We start from the raw sequence: 24,454 nt of genomic DNA, 5'->3' as shown, positions 1-24,454 counted from the left end.
AAAAATCAAATTGATGGTTGTTCCAATCAAGTGGAAGAGAGATGCCACGCATGCGTACAATGAGCATGAAGAGAGATGCCACGCATGCGTACAATGAGCAAACAGAACACATCCGTAGTGAGACATCTGTAGTGGGACACTTTTTCATGCGTGCAGCTGGCGTTCATCGATTTATTAGACGTTGTCACGTCAAAAAAAAAAAAATAACCTCCCTTTTTAAGGTCTCTAATTATAACAGTTTAATTTGGACTATTAACAACAAAGGGTACATCACATTGAAGGTAAACTAACCTAGTTTTTCTTACTAATGTTCAATATGTGCACCTTTAGTTATACAGCACACATCCACCCTAAAGTTCAATATTTACCAAACCTTGGTCTATATCTCTGGAGTAATGAAAGCAATAAACAGCCCCATTCAATTCTGTGTCTCAACTTTGGCAAATTATTAGGAAGTGGCAGAACGTAGACGCAATCTTTTATAAAGCCTCTAGTGATGGGTTGATCCCGGTTCTCTGTTCTTGGTTCTGCCAGTTCTCAGCAAATTAACTGGCACCGATCACTGTAAATATGTTGGTACCGGTACTACGGAAAGCATGACAGTGAAAATACAACAGACTTCCCGGTAAAACGCTGCAGTATATCACCACAGACCAGCACGCAAAAGTCTTTTTTAATTTCACTTAAACCCCATGTGACAAGAGAATGGTTGGAAAATCTTTGCCCTTTGCCGGTATCACCCTGAGTTTTCAGTCTCCCCTGCTCTTCCTTCCCTGCCTTGCGCTAGCACGCCCACATGGAAAGATAACACTTGCAGGAAGTGTCCCAACGTAAACAGAGTTCTTTATGAGGAGATCTCAAACTCCCCCCCCCCCCCCCCCCCCCCCCACCGCCATTTAACTAACAGACACGGATGATCATTTCAACTAAAAGCATATCTATATAAAAATAGCACAGGCCCAAAATTCTTTCAAAAATTATCATAAAAATAAACTACCATCATTTAAAGTTGTCCAATACTAATTAACTGTATGAGCTATGATGTTTGCATTTTTACATCACTTATAACTAGAGACCCAGAAATATTGTGACTCATGAACATTCAAAAAATCACCAAACATTATTATTTAGCAGGAAATGTTTTTTTAATGAAAGTTAAATATGAAAAAAAAAAAAATATTTTGACTTCGAATTCACTCGCGAACTTATTTTATAAAATTGCATGTAGTGTATCTTTAGTGTGACTTGAAATTGTGTGGAGGTTAACCTAAAATTGAGAAATGAGAACTGGGAACAGATTTTTTAGAACTGCAACCGAACTGAGAACCGTAAAAAAAGTAGAACCGACACATTACTGAAAGCCCCAAAGAAAAAAATTGCATGGCTATGTCACGTGAACGAGGCCAGCGAATAAGAGCTCTGTCGCCTAAACCATTACAACCAATCCAATGGTCAGGGACTTTGACAATTAAACTATAAAAGACACACGTTGAACTGAAATTACAGATTCACTCTTAGCAAATTTCAGAATATAAAATGCTTTACGCTTTTTCATACGTGGCGTTGCAAATGAGAAAACAACAAAGCAGTACTCGCACGTGAGCTTATCTAAAACTGTTTTAAGTTACTCTTTGTGACCTTGAACCAAAACTCTACAACACTTACAGTTGATACTATTAAAATGTATTACATACTGGGACATTCTTTTATGGTTATACTGTATTTTAGTGAGAATAATGTTATAAATTTGCTTGCTAAGATTTGTTACTTATCATTTTTATAGTGATAAACATGTGTAAATTATATTGTGCATAAATAAACAAAATTATTGAAATTGTAGCACATAACATTTTAGGTATCAAAACAAGAAACTGTGTTTTTAGAACGAATAAATATAGAAAATAATTTCTTTGATGCATATTTCCAAATATTTTAATTATATTGGTGTACAAATATTACAGCTGTACAATACTTAAGTCCTACTATACATGCACAATGACCACAAAAATTCATCAAAGTAAATACAAAACTTTGCAGTTATGTATACAGGCCTTTACATACTGTAGTTGCATTATGTATTTACTATATAGCACTTTAAAAAAATTAACTTAAAAAGAATTACAACATTTAAAAAAATTCAAAAATAACTCTTCCTTGTGTATCAAAATCATCTTCAACTAGTAACTTGTCACCATCCAGCTCAGAGAGATACTGTGACCTTTCTACTACACAAGCATCAACTAAGAGACTTTCTACAGGTCAAACCAAAATGACAACAGTAGGAATAAATAGATTTTCAATTCAAATATAAATATCTGAACCAATAATTAAAAAAAATAAAGTACTACTACTTATAAAAATGAACAAATAATCATTTACGTACACATATTTAATTAGGTAGAATGTATCGTAGTACAAATAATATATGAAAAAATATTTAAAAAAATAACATAAACAGAATGTGTCTGTATTAACTGCAAAAAAATAATATTCCTCAACATACTAAGATATACAACTGAAATAAACAAACTCAACAGGAAATCTAGAGTCTTCTTCCCAAACTCTTCATACACTGAAATTACCACCCCCAATTATTTTTCAGTTTATATCAAATGTAGTAGCTCCTAATTCATTGCTAAAAAATAAATAATTACATTTAAGCCCATACACAACTTAATATTTCAATTATCAATAATAGAAAGTAAATCCCTTTCTTCGCCACAAGCAGACACTGTGTGGAAAACAAAACTACAGCACAAAAAAATTATAAATAAAATAAATATTCATATGAACTGCTATAATAATTCATAACCATAATTTTTAGACTTTGTAATTGTTTCCAGAATCATCAAATAATTGTTAAACAGGAACTCAATAGAAATTATACTTTTTCTCTATTAACTTTAACTATCAAGAATCCTTCCAGACCAAAAATCCTTGGTTGTTAAAATTTTACCAATAAAATTACATCAAAATCTGCACACCCAGATCACTTCAATTCAAATTATGTTTAACTACATACAAAACATCATTTTCTACTAACAGGAAACTATCACAAGGCATATAACCGTAATTACAACATTCTTTCATATCTTAAATAAAATAAATATGAGACTACTAACTTTATATTGTTTAAACAAGAATAACTTCCATTATTTGTAACACAGCAGTTACACCCATTTTTATTTCTAATCTTATGGATACAACACTGCCCCAAAAAAGTTACCTCACAAATTCAGAAAAGTCATTATAAAATTCTCACTACATCTCTAGTGATATTACAGCTTTCAGTACAAAACTTTAATCAGGGTAAATTGGTTGGAATTTTAATAGTAGGCTACATAATGAATTGTGTTTATACATTTCATCTACATGATAAAAATACAGTACATATGTACTTTTTTAGTGTTGCATGACGTATAGTACTTTCTGGAAGGCTGGTAGTACTATTTGAATTCCAAATGCAATATAGTGGTGATGGGTCGGTCCCAGTCCCGGTTCTCAATTCAGGTTCTAAGAAAAGTCACTGCCACTGAAAACATAAATAAAAAAGGGGGGGGGGGGGGGGGGGGGGCTGGTGTTAACCACGATACTTCAGAAAACTTAACAGCCAAATCTTTAGGTGAAAATAATATAGACTTCTCCTGTAAAACGGGGTAAAAACTCTGTTTTAGGGGGACGTACCATATTTACCCGCATACAGATAGCAGAATTTATGCCAATTTTTTGTTTGATAAAATTTACTGCTACCCATATGCACAAAATTCCTTTTTGGGTAAAATAAAAATAACATTGCACTGTTGTGGTTGACTATATGCTTAAATAACTAGCCTGTGCTGGTTTTTAATAAATATGTCACGGGTAAATATAATATGTATATCAGCAGTGAGTGTAAAGCATCATGAACTGCACCACTAAGCTACATCTGTCACCTGTCGCCGGCACAGTAAGTAACTGGCTGTCTGCCGCAGGGTTGACGCTCGGCAAGAGAGGGAATCTAAAATTAAACCAGCCAGAAAGAGTGGTGGAGGGAAAGGAATGCGTGTGTGTGTGTGTTTGAGTGTGTGTGGCCATGCAGCAGTGTTTATGGTTCTCTCTCTCTCGATGTAGTGAACTGGCACCGTACACAATTATCCCGTCTATCTTGACAGGTTTTTGTGGTGCAACTGTGTCCAAGCATTGTTTTTGCGTGAGATTCCTACGCTTTCTACTGCAACATTTAATTCATGACAAAACTGCTGTAAAGGACATGCTTGTTTTCTTTGAAGCAACTGACAAAAAATTAGAAGAGAAGATAGTTAAAAATAGCTTGTGGTATTTTCTCTCTTGGGGAAGACGGAAAGGGAAACATGGATATAGCATTATTTTCCTTTGTAATTTTTTGTTAGATAGTGAGCGTTGAAGGGTGAGGGGGAAGGAAGGGCCATAAAGTATGAAGAGGGGAAAGACAAAGGATATCAGTGCCGTTTCTCACGCGGCAATAAGATGAGACAGGACCTTAGAGACATCACGTGTATTCTACTGGAGACAGTTATATGGCGCAACTTATATTATGGTGAAAATTTTTGATTTTTTGCCCAGAATTATGGGTACGACCATTTTGTGGGTAAATTAAATATGGTACATTTCTTTGGTGCAACCTACATACACAACTATCAAACTGGTTGAAAGCTTCCCTACCTTTTCCCATCCTTCAGGACCAATTGGAAATATACCGCTGCACCAGTAGGATGTGTCCACGTAAACAAGAGTTCTTTGTGCTGAGAAACCCCCCTCCCCCAAACCTTTTTTGTCACTCTTTTTATTTTGAGACAGGGATAATCATTTTAACTGAAAGTTGACCCCTGGAAAAATAACACAGGCTCAATATTTATGTACTTTTTAAACTCTTAAATTAAAAATAAACTACCATTGTTTATACTTGTCTTGTAATGAACTGTAGATGTTTGCTACCACTCCTGTAGCCCTACATCACTTCTAACTCAACCAACAAATAATGTGTGTATATAACAGACCTTTGTTTACTTGAGGGTTACATCCATTACCCATTATAATACATAACTTGCAATTGCTTTGATGTGCTGCTACTGTTATGATGGTTTTTTTTTCATAATTTACTTAATCTAATGTGAAGATATTACTTTTTTTAAAGCAATTTTTTAGTGTGCCTAAATTAAATATTGTCTCAGCAAAGAAAAAAAACCTGTAACCTAATATGTATTACTAGATTTTTCAGCACTATAGGATGTAGGTTCTGTACTACTGTCGCCACCTAGAGACACATTAAACACATATGTTGCCTAGGAGCTAGAGGAATTGTTTGTGGAGGAATTATGATATAGTGGGGTACTTAGAAGTCATACTGAACAAATAAACACAACATCTATCAGAACATACTGTATCTTTGGTGAAACTGAAAATTAAGTTGGGGGTTAACCTAGAACTGACAACAGATTTTTAAGAACTGTAACCAAATTGAGAACCGAGATAAAAATTAGAATGGACAGATTATTTAATTAGAGTAATTTTTATAACCATTACAAGTGATAGTTAAAAAGAGCAAAAACAGAAATGACTGATGCAATGTTAGTCAAACATTGTCAGTTAGCTTATAGGAAATTTTTATAAAACAAACTCCATGCAAAATCATGGCAATAATATAATATTTAGAATATACAAAAATGTTAAAAATAAAAAAATAAAACTGTGATACCAGCAACATACCTTCTAACAAGTATTCACGTAAATCTGTGTAAAAATATGTATTTTCTTCTTCCATAATTCCATGAACAACTGCTAAATAGGAATAAGGAAATAAATAGTACAAATAAACTGATTAAGGTAGATTAATATGCACCAACCTACTATGGTATAAAAATTACAGAAGGCAGAAGGGAAGTATAAATGTATGATTTATTGGTATATTTAACTTTTCCTTCTGAACCATGATTTTGCTTTATAAACTAGGCTATAAATTGTGAAAGCATTTATCAGCTATCAGTGTGACCAATGAAGAAAGTTACTCAAAATACATTTGATCAACTTAATAAGCTAACAGCTGTGTGCATCGCAATAAATTTTACTAAAGAAAAATTATATTACTCACATAATGTACAGAGATGAAATATTTCATCAGGAAATATAGATAAAAATTAATATATGAGGCTTATTCACAAAGCATATTGGTAGGAACAAACTCAACAGTGGCTACGTCTAGCTTACATCACAACAAATTAAACACATTGGTAATGCTGTAAAAAAATTAAATACAAACAATACTTATAATTTCAATAGCTAGGAAACAATTTAGGATGAAAATCTTTTACCCAACATTTCTTTGTTCACAAATGACTACAAACAGTCAACCAATTGAACCCACCAGTACAGGTCCATATCACTTGCCCGTGCCAACAGTCGGTGGTTACACGTCTGTTTGTGAAGACTGCAGGCTGCGTTGGGGACCCACAAAGGCAGGAAATGGCTCTGCTTATCACAGCATTTGGTTGTTCCTTCACTTCTGCTTTCCCTTCCAACCAGGCTGCGGGACACAACACACACCGACATGTACAACTTTCAAAACTTTATTTTATCACTCGTGCTGCAAAGCACAGGTAGGACATACAAGATACATTAGATAAACATTTATGACTCCTGCTTGTAAAACTTATGTTTTGATTTGTAAGATTAATAAGCATAAATTTTAATTTCCACACAGCAAAAACTTAAACTTATTAAAAATTGTTTCATTGCATGTGATACACTATTAGAAAAAACTTAATTGAGATGATTATTTTCATCAATAAAAGAGCAGTATCATCATTATTAAAAATACAAAAGAAGTATACCACTGCATTGAGTCATATGGATGAGTGTGCATATGATAAGGCAAGGAAGATAGTCTCTTGCACACCTGAACTCTATAACAAGATCTTCAACTACATACATGAGATGTCACAAAACCACCCTCATTCCCCTTTTCCATAATCCTTAAGGGTGTATGACCCATTACAGGTCATGATTTTAGATTTATATTAATCACTGATCAACTTTTAGATATTTTCAATCGTTTAACTTTCACGAAATGAAAAATATATATAGTTGCATACTTTTTGCATAATTAGCTGCCAAAGTTACATTTTTAACCTTTTTGGGTTGTACAAATAACGAGAATTTAATTTATTGCAGAACTGAAACTTTTTAGGATTAACTGCAATGCCACTGGCTACTTCAAGAAATGGTTTGCATTTCTATCACAAAAACTCATTTCATGTTTCTTGGCTGTCAAGATCATACAAATTTTGAGAATTTTGAAATGTCAGGTAAAATTAATTAATATTTTCTGAAAGAAATGCAAACCATTTCTTGAAGTAGCCAGTGGCATAGCAGTTAATCCTAAAAAGTTTCAGTTCTGCAATAAATTAAATTCTCCTTATTTGTACAACCCAAAAAGGTTAAAAATGTAACTTTGGCAGCTAATTATGAAAAAAGTATGCAACTATATATATTTTTCATTTCATGAAAGTTAAACGATTCAAAATGTCTAAAAGTTGATCAGTGATTAATATAAATCTAAAATCATGACCTGGAACGGGACATACGCCCTTAAAGCATACTGTTGATACTTCTTGATGAAATTTTGCCATCACATTGTTGATGCATTATCTTCTGGCAACAGCTATTATATTGCTGATGTTCACATTCCGTTGATACCCAGTAATTCAAATACATGGAAACACAAATTTTTCAACATGGGTCAACTATATGTGGCTTGCTCTGGAGTCGACATGCCGGAGAGTGACACAAATGGCTGGAGCACCTCTAAGTATTGATAGTTATAGTATTGATAGTTATATAAAAGTATTAAAGGAATCATAGGGGGAGCTCAGTTTACATGAATAAAATTTAGCTAAACATATACAAACTTATACTGTATAGCTATTGTAAATCATTGATTAAATGGTTGGTAACATCCCAAAAACATAAAATAAAAATAAATAAATAAAAAATAGTCCACACCGGAATTTCAAGTTTGTCTGTGATTGATTACTCGTGATCCATTTTAAAGATGAACAAAGAGTGCCATAAGCATTTTTTTTTTTTTTAATTTTTGTTGAATAAATTAGATCTACTAGCTAAAATCCATAAAAGTTATTAAAAAAAATTGGGATGGTCAGCCGTGATACAGTTATATTTTTACTTTTAATTGAATCAGATTATCAAATTACATTGAAAAAGATAAACAAATAGAAACTGTAAAAACTAAACTTGACTATGGAGATGTTCTTGATAATTATTTTGAAGTCCTATGTCCACTCACATTAGGTAGTTGCGAGAGAGACAAATTGTGTCACATTCTAGTAGAGACTTATTTCCCAACCAACTCCGAGGAAAAGATCGTTATGTTATGATGAAAGAAGGAAAGCGAGCCCAAAGGAAAAAGGCTATGGTGATCCACTCCAAGACTGAGAATTAGGCTGCAGGCCCACCCGAGGAAGTGGATAGGGGGGGAAGTTGTACCTACACTATGTAGACAAAATAAGCATGCATAGTAAATAAATAGGAAATAAAGGCTCAATGGCAAGGAAATAGAAATAGAAACTGACCGCCAAAAATAGAAGGAAATTTCACGATTTGTGATGGGTAGCACTGAATTTAAACATAGCTGGGAAGCGGAAAACAACACCCAAAACAAAATCAGACAAACTTGAAGAATAGAACTAACACAATACATGATTAAAAATAAGGAGAGAAAGGGGATCACGACTACATGTCGTAAAGAGTTCCTGGCCAATCTTTCACCAAAAAACTCAAGACATGGAGAGTTAGGTCTGAGCGGGCTCACACACCAGTAGTCACAGCTCTCGAGGGGTAGTCGCCATGCATAGTCAAAGGGACACTTAGGGGCAGAAAAAGAAACAAGATGGAGATACTAAGCTGAAAATGGGGTTACCCTGGGTAGGCCTAAAAATGAAGGGGTGGAGGGGGGGTGGTATGTCATAATGTTGCAATGGCCTGTACAGTGGTGCTGCATGACAAACTTAGAAACTAGAGAGGCTCAAAATAATTTAATTTAGAGAAAAAGTAAAATTTATGACACAGTATTTTTGAAATTGGCACAATAGCTTGTTTTTAAGCCTTCTGAAAATAAGCTTAGTTGTACAAAATACATAATTTTAGTGTTCACTTTTCAAATGTAACTACATAAATAAGTTGATCTTGGTATTGTATCTGTAATTTTGATTTAACAATTATGGCTTTATACTTACAAACTTACTTTCTGTCTTCCAAACTGTTCTCCCTTAAGTGTTTGGTATGCAGGATGTGATGATAAAGCACATAACTAAGCACTGAAAATTTTATCAATGAAAATTTTTTAACATAGCATAATACTTGACTTATCTTTTCTTTGACTTAGAAATTGACGGGGAAAATATGGTCTTTACCCAAAACGGTTTTCATTAATTTCATAGAAAAGATCATTATTTTATTGAAAGTCAGATACATGTACACACAAAAAGATCTAATTGATGCAAGAAATCAAACAGCAGATACTTACCACAAGTTTTAACTGTTATCAGACTGTACATGCTGATGTTGGGAACAAGTCAAAAGTTTTGTGTTTATTTATTGACATCAAAATAAATTTGCCATACTATTTGCAACAATAAAGTTGTAGAAGTACTTTCCGGGAAATAAGTTCTTTTAAATATCATATGATGAAATGATTTTAGCTATTCAGTAATCCTTACATGTAAAAAATAAAATAAAATAGTGTAAAGATGCACTAAATACTAAAGAACATAAGTATATTTAATGATTATAGCACAAAATTTAACTGACAGAATGGAAAGAATGACCAATCAAGAGGTATTTTACTTGTTCTTAAAAAAAAGTCTGTTTGAGAGCACATTTCCTTGTAAATGTTGAGGGAGCATAGCATTCTTTCTAAGTACGGCCTCTTTTGTTATCAAATTTACCAGTGGCATGTATTTATTTCTTGTATTGTGCTTATAAATTACATTCATACAAATACGTACTGAGCATCATAGTGATATAAATATACTAAACATTGTGTTCTGATTAACTTTTATCTCTAGCAATATCTGTATTGCTCATGTGCAGTTGTTATTTACCAGAGATGCAGTCACGTAAGATTATCAGTTTTAGAGCTTTAAATGTAGACTAACATGAATATGTTGGAAATAGAGTTCTCAATAGCCCGTAGGTCTTTAATAACATATGTTACAAAAAAAATTCTGGTGCTTGTTTTTTTTAATTCACTTAGTGACCAAAATATTTTTTAAGCTTTTAATAATATCTGTTATAAGGCATGAGATTGATAAAGTGTGAATTATTGGAACCTGTATCGGAATCAAGATTTTTCAGTATCAGGCCATTACTAAATCAAATACGTCCTTCGATTCAAGAGAATATAATATGTAGTTATCCATCCAGCTTCCATTCGCTATGAGTATCAACACGACACAGAGGCAACTACACATAGCTAGCTCAAGAGTCGGCATGCCATTGTTTGTTTACGCTCTGGATAGGCCAACGAAAAACATTGTGTACCCTTAAGCATTGCAATTAAAGATTTTTTTTTAAAATGTATGTTTGGTTGTTTGTTTTCTTCTAAATAAAATCTACTGTCTACGTGAGATCTGAAAAAAACTATTCCCATCTACTAGAGAAGCCTCTTCACAATACGTAAAGCCTGGGCAATGCTGGGTACTTCAGCTAGTATTAAAATATGAGGTATGTTTTTAAAGTAAGTACAGTAGGTGTCCTTGGCCAGGACCTGCCTGCCTGTAGGCCATAGGGTAAAGTAATTGGACAGTTTCTAGGCCAGAGTGTAAGGGGAGGCTATCACACCCGCTGGTATGCCATTTCTACTATACCATCACACCGGCAATACTAGTGTATATCTTCAGGGCCAGGGGAACCTATGCAGGCCCTCAGAGCAGTCTGCACCACCTCCAGCCAACCAGCAGCCGCCATCAACGAACAAAGCCTGTAAGTAACCAGCTGATGCCATTCTCCTACAAAGGCAAGGGCAAGATGCTTGCGCTGTTCCCCTGTCCAGGCTACGAGATTCATCTGATGAGGCCTCTTGGCCCGAGACCATGTTGCGGTCGAGAGAAGGAAAAGTGCAATGGCCCCACGCAGACCCGCCGTGTTCTTTCCAGCGCCCATCAGGATAAGACCTGCCCACGCCCCCTCTAACAGGGAGAACCAGTCCTCCACCCCAGGACAGCAATCATCTCAAGGACAGACTGAGACTGTGGACCACCATCTTCAAGGCATCCCCCTATAGGGATATCCTCCCGAGCTCATCAAGCCATTTCCCTCTACCCCACCCCACCAAGGAATCTGCATTACGGCAAGCCAAGGCCGATCCGTCACAGACCTGCAGGCAGACATTGTAAAGTACAGCCGCTGAGAATAAGACACATCTACAGTAGTTAGTGGAAAAAAGCAGAAAGTGACAACCTGATCTACTTTTCTACATAATTTCCACCAATAAGGCCCTTATCATATCCTACAACCAACTTTTGAATCCCATCCTCATAGAATTCTGCTGCCTGATTTAACAACCACTGTAGCACACATCAGAAATGATGAAATCATAAAATGTCTGTTCACTTTCACTTTTTCATCAACTTTCTTAATCAAATTTTCACTTCATTCCTTATCATAAACATTCGTGCAGCCATCTTTAAAAGTTTTAACCCAAATCTGTACCATTCCATTGGTCATGATGTTTTCTCCATACACTTCACTGATTTGACAATGAATTTCTGCCGCTTGTTACTGGTAGACTCTCGTCTGTATTTTTGCCCCTAATCACAGTGGAAATACCATCCGCCACACTCCTGATGACTCCACCTGTACATAACTTTTTCCCTGATGCTGCCTACACCCGCACACATACACGTGGCTCCGCTTCGAACAGCGCTGGCAGTTTTCACCGTTACGATTCTGCACTTCCGGCCACGTGGAAGCTACCATCATATGAAAAGTTATATCACCGGAACTACGGCTGGAAGAGGGGTAAAGAAATCCCACCGCTGAGGAGTGAAAAAGAGAACCATAGCAACCAGCACTGAGGTGCTGCCTCGCTCTCCAACCCTTCTACCGCCCACCACCTGATGTCACCATGCCTGCTGCCCGCCTCATGGACTTTTAAGTTTGGTAAGCCTGCAGCTATATAGACACGTTTAAAGACTTAGACCTATCCTGCTTAAAGATATTGTCTGAAGTAAAGTCTTATAAAAGGAAATAGGCTGATCCCTGAGTGAGTGTTGTACACAGAAAGGAAGCGAGTAACATAACAAGTTGCTACTTTGAACTCGCTCTCAGATATTTGAGTTCAGAATGGGTGGTTTTAAGACTTGTTCACAATGGTCTATTGGAAACCTGGGCTACCCACGAGGCGAGGCGAGCGAGGCAGCGAGGCTGGCGTTGTACCACGGAAATGTATGATGTTGCTGAACGAGCATATCTGTGGACAACCCCAGGACATTACTGATGCAGTTGGAAGGTGGATACACGACGAATGTTGAAACTCAGCTATTTGAATCACCTCCCCGACCTCGTTATGGCACGTGAAGAAGGAGATTGAATAAACAACTTGTGATATTCACTAGTGTGTTCGCATAGTCTTCGGACAGAGGCATTCCTAGCAGTTGGCAAAGAAGAGTCGCAGACAGCCAAGCGAGACGCGGATCATTTAACCTCCCCCCTCCCCCAATTGGCAGAAGATGGGACAAACCTCCTCTCCTCTGTTCTACTCGTCGCCACATCTACTCGTGCTTGGTGTGTCTCGGCTACCTCCTACTCACTCAGCATATTTCTGCGTGGTGAATAGTAATGCTTTATTTTCGTTACAACACTCTCATTGGTGGTGGCTCTATAACTATTGCAACTCTCAGCCCTTTCGGCTATCATTTATGAGACGGCTGAATGTTTTCTTTATTTATATTCTTAATTTTTTTAGTCAAGCCCTTGTATAATAATTTTATTTGTAGTGCTTGCTGAGAGGTTCATCTATAATGTTAATTATTTTAACTATTTTTGTATGGGCATAATTTGTGCGAAGAACGGCCTTTACATTTTACAGTAGAGCTTCATTATAAAGAACATGAAGGGACCAAAATTATGGCAGTTTGTTATAATGAAGTTCTTTATACCGAAATCACAATGATTGCCTGATTTGGGGTTTTTAACATAACTCGATCTTGTTAAAAAACAAAGTAGAAAATCTAATACCAATATGAGTGGTACAAGTATCAATTACTTTAACAGCTATACTTTGGGATCAAGATACATACTGCATACATACAAACTAGTATGTATATGTACAATACAAAAATACATAGGTAAGTTGTTTGCCAAAACAGTATACCTACCTTTGGAATCAAGACAAGCTGTTTGCAAAAATGCTGTAATAAATCAAAAATATAAAATTTAAAAGTTAGGAAAATTTTTTTTTACATTTTATTGTCTTCCAAACTGGATCGCTGGGTGAGAATTGTGGATAATGTTGATATGGATATACTGAACTTTTTAGCCACATCAGTCTTTTTATTTCCTTTATCTACTGATATTAACATTTCAAGTTTCACATCAATTGCCTTTCGTTTCCTAGAATAAATGTTCAGTAGTACGGTTTTTTAAACTATAAAAACAAATGGACCCGACACATGTAAAAATAAGTTATACTCGTAGTATAGCCACGTTTCTCTCAAACAATAAACAATAAACAAGGAAACGACCAGAGAAGTGTGAGTAGCAATACTTAATGATGTAGAACTTCGCATCGGTTAAACACGTCGTGCGAGCATAGAACACCACAATGCAGCGCTTTAGTCACTACACCAGTTTTGTGCATTAATTTCAACACTAGTCCATTGCAGTCATCTATGGCGCGTATCAAAATAAATAATATGGCAGTTTGTGGGTGAATTGGGACGATTTTATCCGTTTGTCGTTTACCATGCCAGGCAGAAAAGTGTTCGTTTAAATGAATATTTATAGAATATTTTAAAAATTTGAGCGAGAAAATTCGTACTAGTGAAATTTTTTTACCTTATGTTATATGGACGTCTGACGGGACCAAAGGCATAGTTTGTAGTAATGAATTGTTCGCTCTAATAAAGTTCGTTAAAACGGTGTTTTACTGTAAATGTTTATGGTTATTTGAGAGCCATAATAATAATAATAATAATTATTATTATTAGTATTTCCATGTTGCCTTTTAACTGATGTGGCTTTTTTTATGTGACTGGCCACAGTTGATAACGTAAAATATCAGCCCTTTTTGGGTTCACATATTTACTATACCGTCCCTGGTGAATATTTTGCCATTGAAGCTAATTTGTTACATTTCCCACACCTTTAATTATTTTGTGATATAAACTTGGTGTCCAATAAACATCTGTAGCTTTGAACGCCTTGTTCCAAAATTTTTAAGACTTTGATTACTATCCTTTCCCGGCAAGTGTATCAAGCTTGCATGCCTCAAGCATTAAGAAATTGAATCACAGCATTTATTTCACAGTCGGCAGGATTCTCAATGGAGGAGGCATTTTAAATAGTACTTACAAACAAACGTAAACACTGTCTAATGTTTCTGTAATAGTGTCTGTGGCTTGCTTACATGTGTAGGTACACAGCCCACTTGCTCATAATGCAGACTGCAGTGCTGCAGCCGCCTAGTAACAAAACAGTACTTAATTAAAAAACACCCCTCATATACAATTATTTAAATGATGTAATGCCGTCGTGGGGAAACACCCACCAAGGAGAGATCACGGACGCTGGTAGTTTAGTTCGGAGCACTATCCCCCTGTTTGGGCATAGTGCTAGAATGTGTGGTGGTTTGGATATTTGAATTTGGCGCCATCGATCGTGAGTGCGCCACTGTGGCGGTCATCGTGTTCAGCAGTGCCATCTGTAAATAGTTTCGTTAGTCTTTTACCGTTTCTCCGTGTTGCTGGGCATCATGCAGCAAAACTATTACCGTATTTACTCGCATATAGGTCGCCATCGCATATAGGTCGCACCCATAATTTGAGGTCTTGAATTTGGTATTTAAGATTCCCCCCATATAAGTCGCACCGGTAATTTAATGACGCGAACGGCCGGCGCGCCGTGCACGAAAGAGTTAACGGGTACAGTAAAACTCCGCTACTACGAGAGCTGATGATGGCGTAATAAATTGTTGTAACAACAAGTACTCGTAATAACCGAATATAGAAAATTGAAGTCAAGTTAGATTCCTGACTTAAAATGTCTTAATTGTAGACTATAACTCGAAAACAATGCTTTGTATTGAAAAAATGCACAGAATAAATGTTGTAGTAAATTTAATTATGAATAAAAAAGGCCTGTTATGATTTTTTACCGTATATACTCGTGTATAGCGCGCCCTTTTTTCCCCTCAAGTAAAGGAAAAAAATAAGGATGCGCGCTATACACGGGAAAAAAAATTTTTGGGGGGGGGGAGGCGGGGAGGAGTGGAAGTCGTTAACTGCCGGGTGACGGGTGACGTTTCTGGCCAGCCCCCACACATACGCACAAGCAACAAGGCCTCTGTTTCACACACACACACACACGCGCGCGCGCGCGCAAGCTCGCACATCATGGTCTCTTGTTTATTTTTAGACCTCCCCCCTTTACAGAAAGCCAGCTCAGAAGCTAGTAAAAAGAGAGAGAGAGAAAGAGAGAATGTTGTCAACAGTTCCCCCCCCCCCCCCCGGCAACTTCTTCGCTTCCTCCATTCCTCACCGGTGAGTCATCAAGTTCTCCGCGCCAGCTTAGCAACGTAGCGCGGCACGCCTCCCTCCCTTCCTTCCTTCCACGTACCAGTTGTGACGATATAGCGCTTCATTATCTTCCGTTTAGACAGCAGAGTTTATGTATTTTCCTGACGCATCACCACACATCAATTTAAATAATCAGGTACCACAAAATGTTAGTAAAATTTATTTATGGGGGAAAAAAAAATTTCAATTTTTTTTTCTTTGGAATTAGTTGCAAAAATCGTGGTGCGCACTATACACGAGGGCGCGCTATACACGAGTAAATACGGTATATCTACAGCGGTTTTCGTTATGGGTTCCCATAAATATTCACGCTAAGTGAATTCACGTGACGCAAGTTGGGCTATGCTAGCCGGCTGGTTGTTATTTTCGTTCAAAACGTGGCGAAGGTACTTGTATGGATCAGGTAGAAAACATTCGGCTATAAACGAGAGATATAAGAACAATGCTATCCTGAAATGCTGTGACATGTTTTTGGAGTAGATAATCACAGCGACAGACCGACAGGATGCGCTCCCGCCCTTGCCGTCAGAGATGTTTATTTTGACAGCTCAAGTAATTATCTTTTCCACGACCCTTCACAGCGTAAAAAAAAATAGAAAAAAAACTCGTTTGAATGCAGATGGGGAAGTAACTATGCAATAAAATAAATATATTTACTACCCTGATAAATTTTTCTATTCAATAAAATTCGAGGTATTAGTGATTTTTCAGCAGAAACTGCTGTGTAACTAATAAACAAATTGTATCATAATAACTTAAACTTATAAAGTATTTCTTAACGGCTAAGGACAGTCGTATAAGCCCATAAAAATATTTATTTTACCGAGAATGGACTATACAACCTGGCTTTTGCCGCACGCGGTGTGGGAGGGGAGGAGGATGCTGACAGTTTCTCACACAGAAGGTTGAAATAAGGGAGGGAATGTGTTGAAATGTTAGTTGGAAAAGGGGGGAGGTTGTTTTTACATGGTTTGTGGCTCTGGGAGGGATGAGCCTTGAAGAATTAGCAGGGGATGGGAGAGGTAAGCGTCACGTCACGTATGACGTCAAGCCGCCGCTACCGCCAGCCTGGCCGGACGAGTTTCATGACAGCTGAGACGGCTTTTCGTGCGATAGTGGACGCGCCGAGCTCGGCTAGACACTGCCGCGTGGACAGTCTAGAGGGGTGGTATCTATTTTTAGCCGTCTTCTGTATGCCTCCCTGCTTACAGTACAGCTCTCGCCAAGATAAACGTGAACACATAGCGCCCAACAAAGTGTAACAGACTTGTTTTTCAGCAGATTTTACTCAAATTTTCGACTTTCTCTGCTCAAATGTTTCACGGTTTCTCAAAAAACGTTCGTATAAACGGAATGGACGCATCAGAGGGGGGTCGCATCGGCGGGATTCTACTGTATTGCAAAAAAAATTCCTCAAAAATTTAAAAAAAATTTTCTTCACATATAGGTCGCACTTCATTTTTTCCCCCATCAAATCTGGTAAAATTGCCGCGACCTATATGCGAGTAAATACGGTAGTTTCAATTTAGCTTTGTGAATATTTTTGGTCCTCCGGGCCGGATATCTGTATGTTTGAGCCAGTTTATTCGGTGGATCGCATAAACAACGTAAAAGTCATTCAGATTTCGGTCTTCTTTGTTCGAAAAGACATGTGCAGTACCGTTACGAATAGCATGCGTGACTTTATCCAGGATTATAGTGTTGTGCTAGCAAGATAATATCAGTGTATACGCAAACACTGTATTATTTGAGCTCATAAATGTACTTTACGTAATTTTGATTGTGTGCAAGCGATTATAGGCAACACGTGTGGTTTTAGGTTAGGCCTAGGTTACCTATCTTGCAGTGGTTCGTGTATTGCCGGTGCGTCCGAACGTCTGCAAGACCGTTACTTAAAATGTCAAATCAAGCCAAAATGCGTTTGCGCCTCGGTAAGTGCCGCATTACAAGACTTCTGACGCTCGCCGACGAAGTCGAGCGCAACCCGAGTCGCGCGGGACTTTTCAAGGCCACGTGTACCGATTTACACCAGTTGAAGACAGACTTTGAAGAAAATCACATGCAACTTGCTATTCAAGCTTCAGAGACAGAGTCGTTAGTGGAATCTGAAGCCATCGAAAGGGAACTTGAGGAATTTGATGAAGCCTACTATAGGATAGAGGAAGTATTTAACAAGCTCACTGTAAATGAAACAGGCCAGAACAAACAACGCAATCAAATTGCCAAGACATCTTCGAACGTTAAGTTGCCGAAGCTGCAGTTGCCAGAATTCAAGAGTCTCTTGACTGACTGGCCCACATTTTATGACCTTTTCACATCCTTGGTGCATAATAATGAGGGCCTGTCAGATGTGGAGAAACACCAATACCTTCTTACATCACTATCAGGTGAGCCATTTAATCTAATAAAGACACTCCCACTGTCTAAGGAAAATTATATTCTGGCATGGCAAACTTTGGTAGATAGATATCACAATGTCCGGGCAATTGCAAACATGCATTGGGACAAGATTGTGCAACTTCCCCTCGTCTGTCAATTGTCGTGCCTGACAAACTGAGAAATATGGTAGATGTTCTAAAGGAGAATCTGGGTGCCTTGAAAGTTCTCAAGTTGCCTGTTAATGAATGGAGCTTTGTGTTGCTGAATCTAATGTTACCAAAACTTGATCCAGATACAAGAAATCAGTTTGAAATAGCACACAAAAATGTTCAAATGCCCACATTTAGTCAATTGTTAGAGTTCGTGGAGCTGCAGTCTAAGGCCTTGATGATGTCTAATCACACTCATCTGTAGTGCCTGCCGCACGCCCTTTTCCAAAGAGGTCACTGCCACAAAACCCAAATTTTAAATCCTCATTTCTAGTGACAGCAGAAGCAGAGCCCTGTAGTGCCTGTGGAGACATGCATGGACTTCACAAGTGCCCTGTTTTTACGGGTCAGTCAAGCGATGACAGGATAGAGTTTGTACGTAGGAAGATGCTGTGTTTTAACTGCTTACAAGGTCACAGAGTGAAAGATTGTAGGTCAAGAAGAAACTGTTATCACTGCGGCAGGAGACACCATTCTCTCCTCCACACTGCAGTTCCCAATCAAGAAGTGAAACTACCTGCAGGTGAATCCATCCAAGAGATTACTATGCCACAAGCAAGTCACAAGGAGGATGCAGCAACAGTGGTATCACTAACTTCTTCAACTGCAGTTTCAACCACTGTCGTTCTAGGTACTGCTGTGGTACGAGTCCAGGATGCAAGTGGAATGCTGCAAAATGTTAGAGTTGACTCGATTCAGGATCGCACAGCTCATTTATTACCAAAGAATGTGTTCATAGGTTGGGGCTAAAGTGTTGAAAGGCTAAGGTTCCTGTTGTGGGTCTGGCTCACTCTGTTGTTGTTGCTAACAGTGGTGCAGTTACTTGTTTTATAACATCATGTAAGGGCGTAGGAACTGACGTTGTTACTGATGCTTTAGTGTTGAAGAACATAGCTGCCAATTTACCCACCATTCTCCTTCCCCACCATGTGAGAGACATCTATCGACATCTGGAACTAGCGGACCCATCTTTTGATACTCCAGGAGCAATTGATATCCTTCTTGGTGCTGATGTATATACAGACGTGTTTGATGGTGGGCGGTACCAGCCTTCGAACGGAGTTCCCGTAGCGTTGCACAGTATATTTGGTTGGGTTATTATGGGTAAGGTGACTCAGGTTGCAGATACTTCCAGTAGTGGTGTTGTCTCAATATATGCATCATCGGATACAGCGCTAACAGATACCATCCGCAAGTCCTGGGAGACCGAGGAGTTACCATCTGTCCAGCATTCCAGCCTAGAAGACACAAAATGTGAGAATCATTTTGTTGAAACTCACTCACGAAACCCAGAAGGAAGATATGTACTGAGACTACCATTTAAGGAGAGAGACCCAGATTTAGGAGATACACGTAGTCATGCAGTTAAGAGGTTACGTCAGTTGGAATCCAGACTACATCACCAACCGGAAGCCTATACAGAATATTGCAAGTTCCTCCGTGAATATGAGCAACTGGGGCACATGCATTGTCTAGATAATGCAACTGGTCAGGAACGTAGTTTCTACATCCCTCATCACTATGTGTGCAAGGAATCCAGCTCAACAAGGTTACGAGTGGTGTTTGATGCCTCAACTCGCTCCACTTCTGGGAAGTCACTGAATGATGTTTTGATGACTGGACCCAAGCTTCAAAATGACATTGTGGATATAATCACTCACTTCCGTCTTCACCGTGTGGTATAACTACAGACATCTGCAAAATGTATCATCAGGTTCTCGTGCATCCAGACGATGCACCATACCAGGTAATTCTGTGGAGGGAGAACCCTGACCAACCAATACGTGAATTCCAACTTGACACTGTCACTTACGGAGTCTCAGCCGCTCCATTTATGGCGATGAGAGCCTTACAGCAACTTGCAATGGAAGAGGGTCCTCGGTATCCGATGGCAGCAAGGGTTGTGATGGATGACGTGTTTGTAGATGACATTGTGACTGGTGCAGCATCAGTCACGGAAGCTCTCGCATTACAGCAAGAATTAATAAATCTCCTTAAGCAAGGTGGTTTTGAACTAAGAAAATGGTCCAGTAATAGTAAGGCAGTTTTGGATGCAGTTCCAGAAGATCACCGGGAGAGTCCACTTAGTTTTCATGGTAGCAATGAAGTTATTAAGGTACTTGGTCTTCAATGGGATTGGAAGGCAGACGTTTTCTCATATCATGTTCAGAATGCTAGTGCAACAGTCACCAAGAGAACCATCCTTTCAGAAATTGCTAGGTTATATGATCCGCTAGGGTGGATTACTTCAGTCATCATTCGAGCCAAAATCTTTCTCCAAAGGCTTTGGTTACTGGGAGTTTCTTGGGACGAAACCCCACCACTAGACTTGGTTGCCGATTGGCAGGTTTTCATTGGCCAGTTGGATGTCCTAAGCAAGCTGTCCGTACCTCTTGTTTCTGCACCACAGTCTGAATACCAGCTCCATGGTTTTAGTGATGCATCCAATGAAGGTTACGCAGCTGTCGTGTATTTGCGGACTTCTAGCCAGGGTGAAACAAAATCATATTTGCTTCTCGCCAAGTCACGTGTTGCACCACTGAAGACCGTCATACTTCCGCGACTTGAATTGCAGGCTGCACTCATGCTTATCAAATTGATTGAATCACTGATCACAACACTGTCTGAGCGAATCCATATAAGTTGCATTTATGCATGGTGTGACTCGACCGTAGTGCTTGCTTGGATTAAGATTCCACCACATCGGCTGAAAACATTTGTGGCGAACAGAGTTTCTCGTATTCAGGAGAGCAAAGTTCCGGTCCACTGGAGACATCTTTCCTCTGCTGAAAATGCTGCAGACTGTGCATCAAGAGGACTCTCACCCAAGGAGCTTCTAACACACCCACTTTGGTGGACTGGGCCAGGTTGGTTGACAGCAGAGGTGGATTTATGGCCCAGTCAAGGATATACCAGTTCAGAGGAAGGTAAAGAGGAGTTGAAGGCAATCACGCTAGTCTCATTGGTTGGTCAGTGTATACAGAACATTCTTAACATCCTTTGTAGGTTTTCGTCCTGGTCACGACTGCAAAGAGTACTTGCGTACGTGTTGAGATTTGCATTAAATTTAAAGGTTTCAAGGGAGTTGCGACATACAGGTCCTCTCACTGTAGCAGAAATTGATGCTGCCAAGAAGGTCTGTTTGAAGCAGCTTCAGCAAGAGAATTTCAAATTAGAGTTTGATTGTTTGGCTGCAGCTCGCGAATGTTCTTCTGGAATTAAAAGACTACAGCCATTCATTGACGCTGATGGGATTATCCGTGTAGGTGGACGCCTGCAGAATTCACATGTAGCCTATGAAATGAAACATCAAGTCCTGCTTCCCAAAAGGAGTTTTGTGACAGAAATGATCATTGACTACTATCATGTCTTACACCTTCATGCTGGCCCCAGTGCCACACATGCTGCAATTCGGTGTGAGTACTGGATAGTGGCAGGTAGAGGAGCTGTCAAGACTAGGATACATGCCTGTGTAAAATGTTACAGATTCAGAGCCACCAATGTGCAGCCATCCATGGGAAATCTTCCACCAAGTCGAGTGCAACAAACAAGACCATTTCTGAATATGGGTGTTGACTATGGGGGCCCTTTCCAAGTCAGGCTTTCAAATGGTCGAAACAGTCGTTCATCCAAGGCCTACCTGTGTTTATTCATATGCTTAGCAACTAAGGCAGTACACTTGGAAGTTGTTTCATCATTGAGTACCACTGCCTACTTAAATGCCTTTTTCAGATTCGTGGCTAGGCCTGGACTCTGTAAGGCTGTTTTTTCAGATTGTGGAACAAACTTCATAGGGGCACGTCGCTACTTCAATGACCTTCAAAGGTACCTGAGGAACACCTCTAACTGGCATTGTGTGGCAGACACTCTGGCTACTCGTGGGATTCAGTGGAACCTCAATCCTCCATCTGCGCCACATTTTGGAGGCCTGTGGGAGGCAAGCATCAAGTCTGCGAAGTACCATCTCAAGAGAGTCGTTGGCCAGCAGATACTCACATTTGAAGAGCTGTCGACTTTTTTCACTTAAATTGAAGCTGTCCTCAATTCACGTCCACTCTGTGCCATTTCATCAGACCCAAATGACGTGGAGGCCCTTACGCCAGCACATTTCCTTGTTGGCACTTCTCTGACATCTCCTCCAGCTGCAGACCTCACGGAAATTCAGACCAACAGATTAGACAGATGGCAGCTGGTACAGAGTGCATCACACCACTTCTGGCAGCGGTGGCACAAGGAATATTTGCAAACTCTACAACCACATGGCAAGTGGACCAAAAGCGAAGGTGACCTGCAGGTTGGTGACCTTGTCCTCATCAAAGAAGACCACCTTCCACCCCTGCAGTGGCAACTCGGCCGCGTCGCAACCCTACATCCTGGTCAGGATGGTGTGTCAAGAGTAGCTACCATCAAACAGCAGCATCGAGTGGTGAAGCGGCCAGTGATAAAATTGTGTCGGTTGTCAGTCAACTAAGAACCAGTGTAGTGAAACATAAAAAATGTTATTTTTGGTGGGCAGTATGTTTGGGCATAGTGCTAGAATGTGTGGTGGTTTGGATATTTGAATTTGGCGCCATCGATCGTGAGTGCGCCACTGTGGCGGTAATCGTGTTCAGCAGTGCCATCTGTAAATAGTTTCGTTAGTCTTTTACCGTTTCTCCGCGTTGCTGGGCATCATGCAGCAAAACTATTAGTTTCAATTTAGTTTTGTGAACACCCCCTCTAACGGGGAGGGAGACTGACCTTGGCGGTGAGCTGGTACTTGAGCTGGTCGATCTCGTCCTGCTGCGCTGTGAGCTTGTCGTTCATGCCCGCCAGGTGCTCGGACATGATGCGCAGCTGCAGCTCGTAGCTCTCGGTGGTGGTGGCCAGCTCCTCCTGCAGCCGGGCCGCCCCCTCCTGCACTTGGCCCAGGCTGGCGTCCGAGCTCTGCTTGCCCGCCACGCACAGCTCCAGCCGCTCCCGCATGCTGTCGCACTGCCGCACACACCACACCCTTCCTCGCTCGACAAGCACGGCGCGGCACTTTGTCCACACCTTTTAGTGACTTCAAGTTACAACCTTTCTTGACGCTATACTTCTTCAGGCAAGTTGTGAAGAAACGACCAGAGTGAATTTTTACAATGCCCGTGCACCATGCAACAAGATGAAAAAATGGCTACATACAAAAAAAATGATATATGTGTTTCTAAACAATATAATTTATTGATTGATATTGAATACTGGTTCCATTTAATTAAAAACATTTATGTATTGTGAATATTAGTGATATGAATTGTGCTTCTAAATGTTTTTTTAACTGTATTTAATAGATAATTAAAATTAATAAATTAAATAAACATTGAGCATATTTATTGATTTTCATTATTAATTTAAAAATTTATCTCAAAAATTTTTACTAAATTAAATCATTTATTTGATACAGGTGCTTATACTTATATTGAATACTGAGTATTTATTCAAATTTTTTATTTGACTGCTTTTATACTTACCGACTGTTTTTGTAATATCACTCCAGCCCTTTTATTATTTCTATTAATTATTTTCATGCAAAATTAAAGTTAATTTTTTATTACACTAAGTAAATATGTCTTCTAACGCACTTACATCAGTACATGCACCCATTTTGTTATATCACAGTTTTTTTAAATATAACATGTGTTTTTTTTAGATATAATAAATTATGTTTATTTATGAAAACAGCATATTATTCAACAAATATGGCATTTAAATGTTTCATGACATATATTCCACCAAACTAGTGTATTATAATTTGTTGTATGTCTAGGACAGAACTACTATGAACCAAAAAAAACTGAAAGAATTAGTGTGTTTGAAAAATGTACAAACATATAATGTAAAAATTAGTTATTAATACCAGTTGCAAGATCAAAAAGAAGTTAAAACAAAATTCATTTTAATTATACATATATTTTGGAACAAACTTCATGCTAAATAAATTACATCCATTGAAAAAAGTAAATTAAAATATTTCAATATTGTGATTTGAATAAAATATTAATTAAAGGTGCATTTCAGTGC

At 38.5% G+C, this 24,454-nt stretch overlaps 1 protein-coding gene across 1 annotated transcript in view; it reads right to left on the bottom strand.

Annotated features, from left to right (window-relative positions):
- Positions 1–1,905: 1,905 nt before the first annotated feature.
- Positions 1,906–24,454, bottom strand: part of LOC134531019 (protein phosphatase 1 regulatory subunit 21) — a 124,689-nt gene continuing 102,140 nt past the window's right edge. Inside the window, exons 16-17 of the mRNA XM_063366461.1 lie at positions 23,156–23,389; positions 1,906–6,538 (exon numbers count right to left, since the gene is read on the bottom strand). Coding sequence (XP_063222531.1) covers positions 6,512–6,538; positions 23,156–23,389 — 261 coding nt within the window. The 3' untranslated portion in view covers positions 1,906–6,511. The remainder of the gene's footprint in view (positions 6,539–23,155; positions 23,390–24,454) is intronic.

The sequence above is a fragment of the Bacillus rossius genome, chromosome 3 (genome assembly GCF_032445375.1).
Source record: "Bacillus rossius redtenbacheri isolate Brsri chromosome 3, Brsri_v3, whole genome shotgun sequence".
Classification (NCBI taxonomy): domain Eukaryota; kingdom Metazoa; phylum Arthropoda; class Insecta; order Phasmatodea; family Bacillidae; genus Bacillus; species Bacillus rossius.
This window is presented reverse-complemented; position numbering and strand designations above follow the sequence as displayed.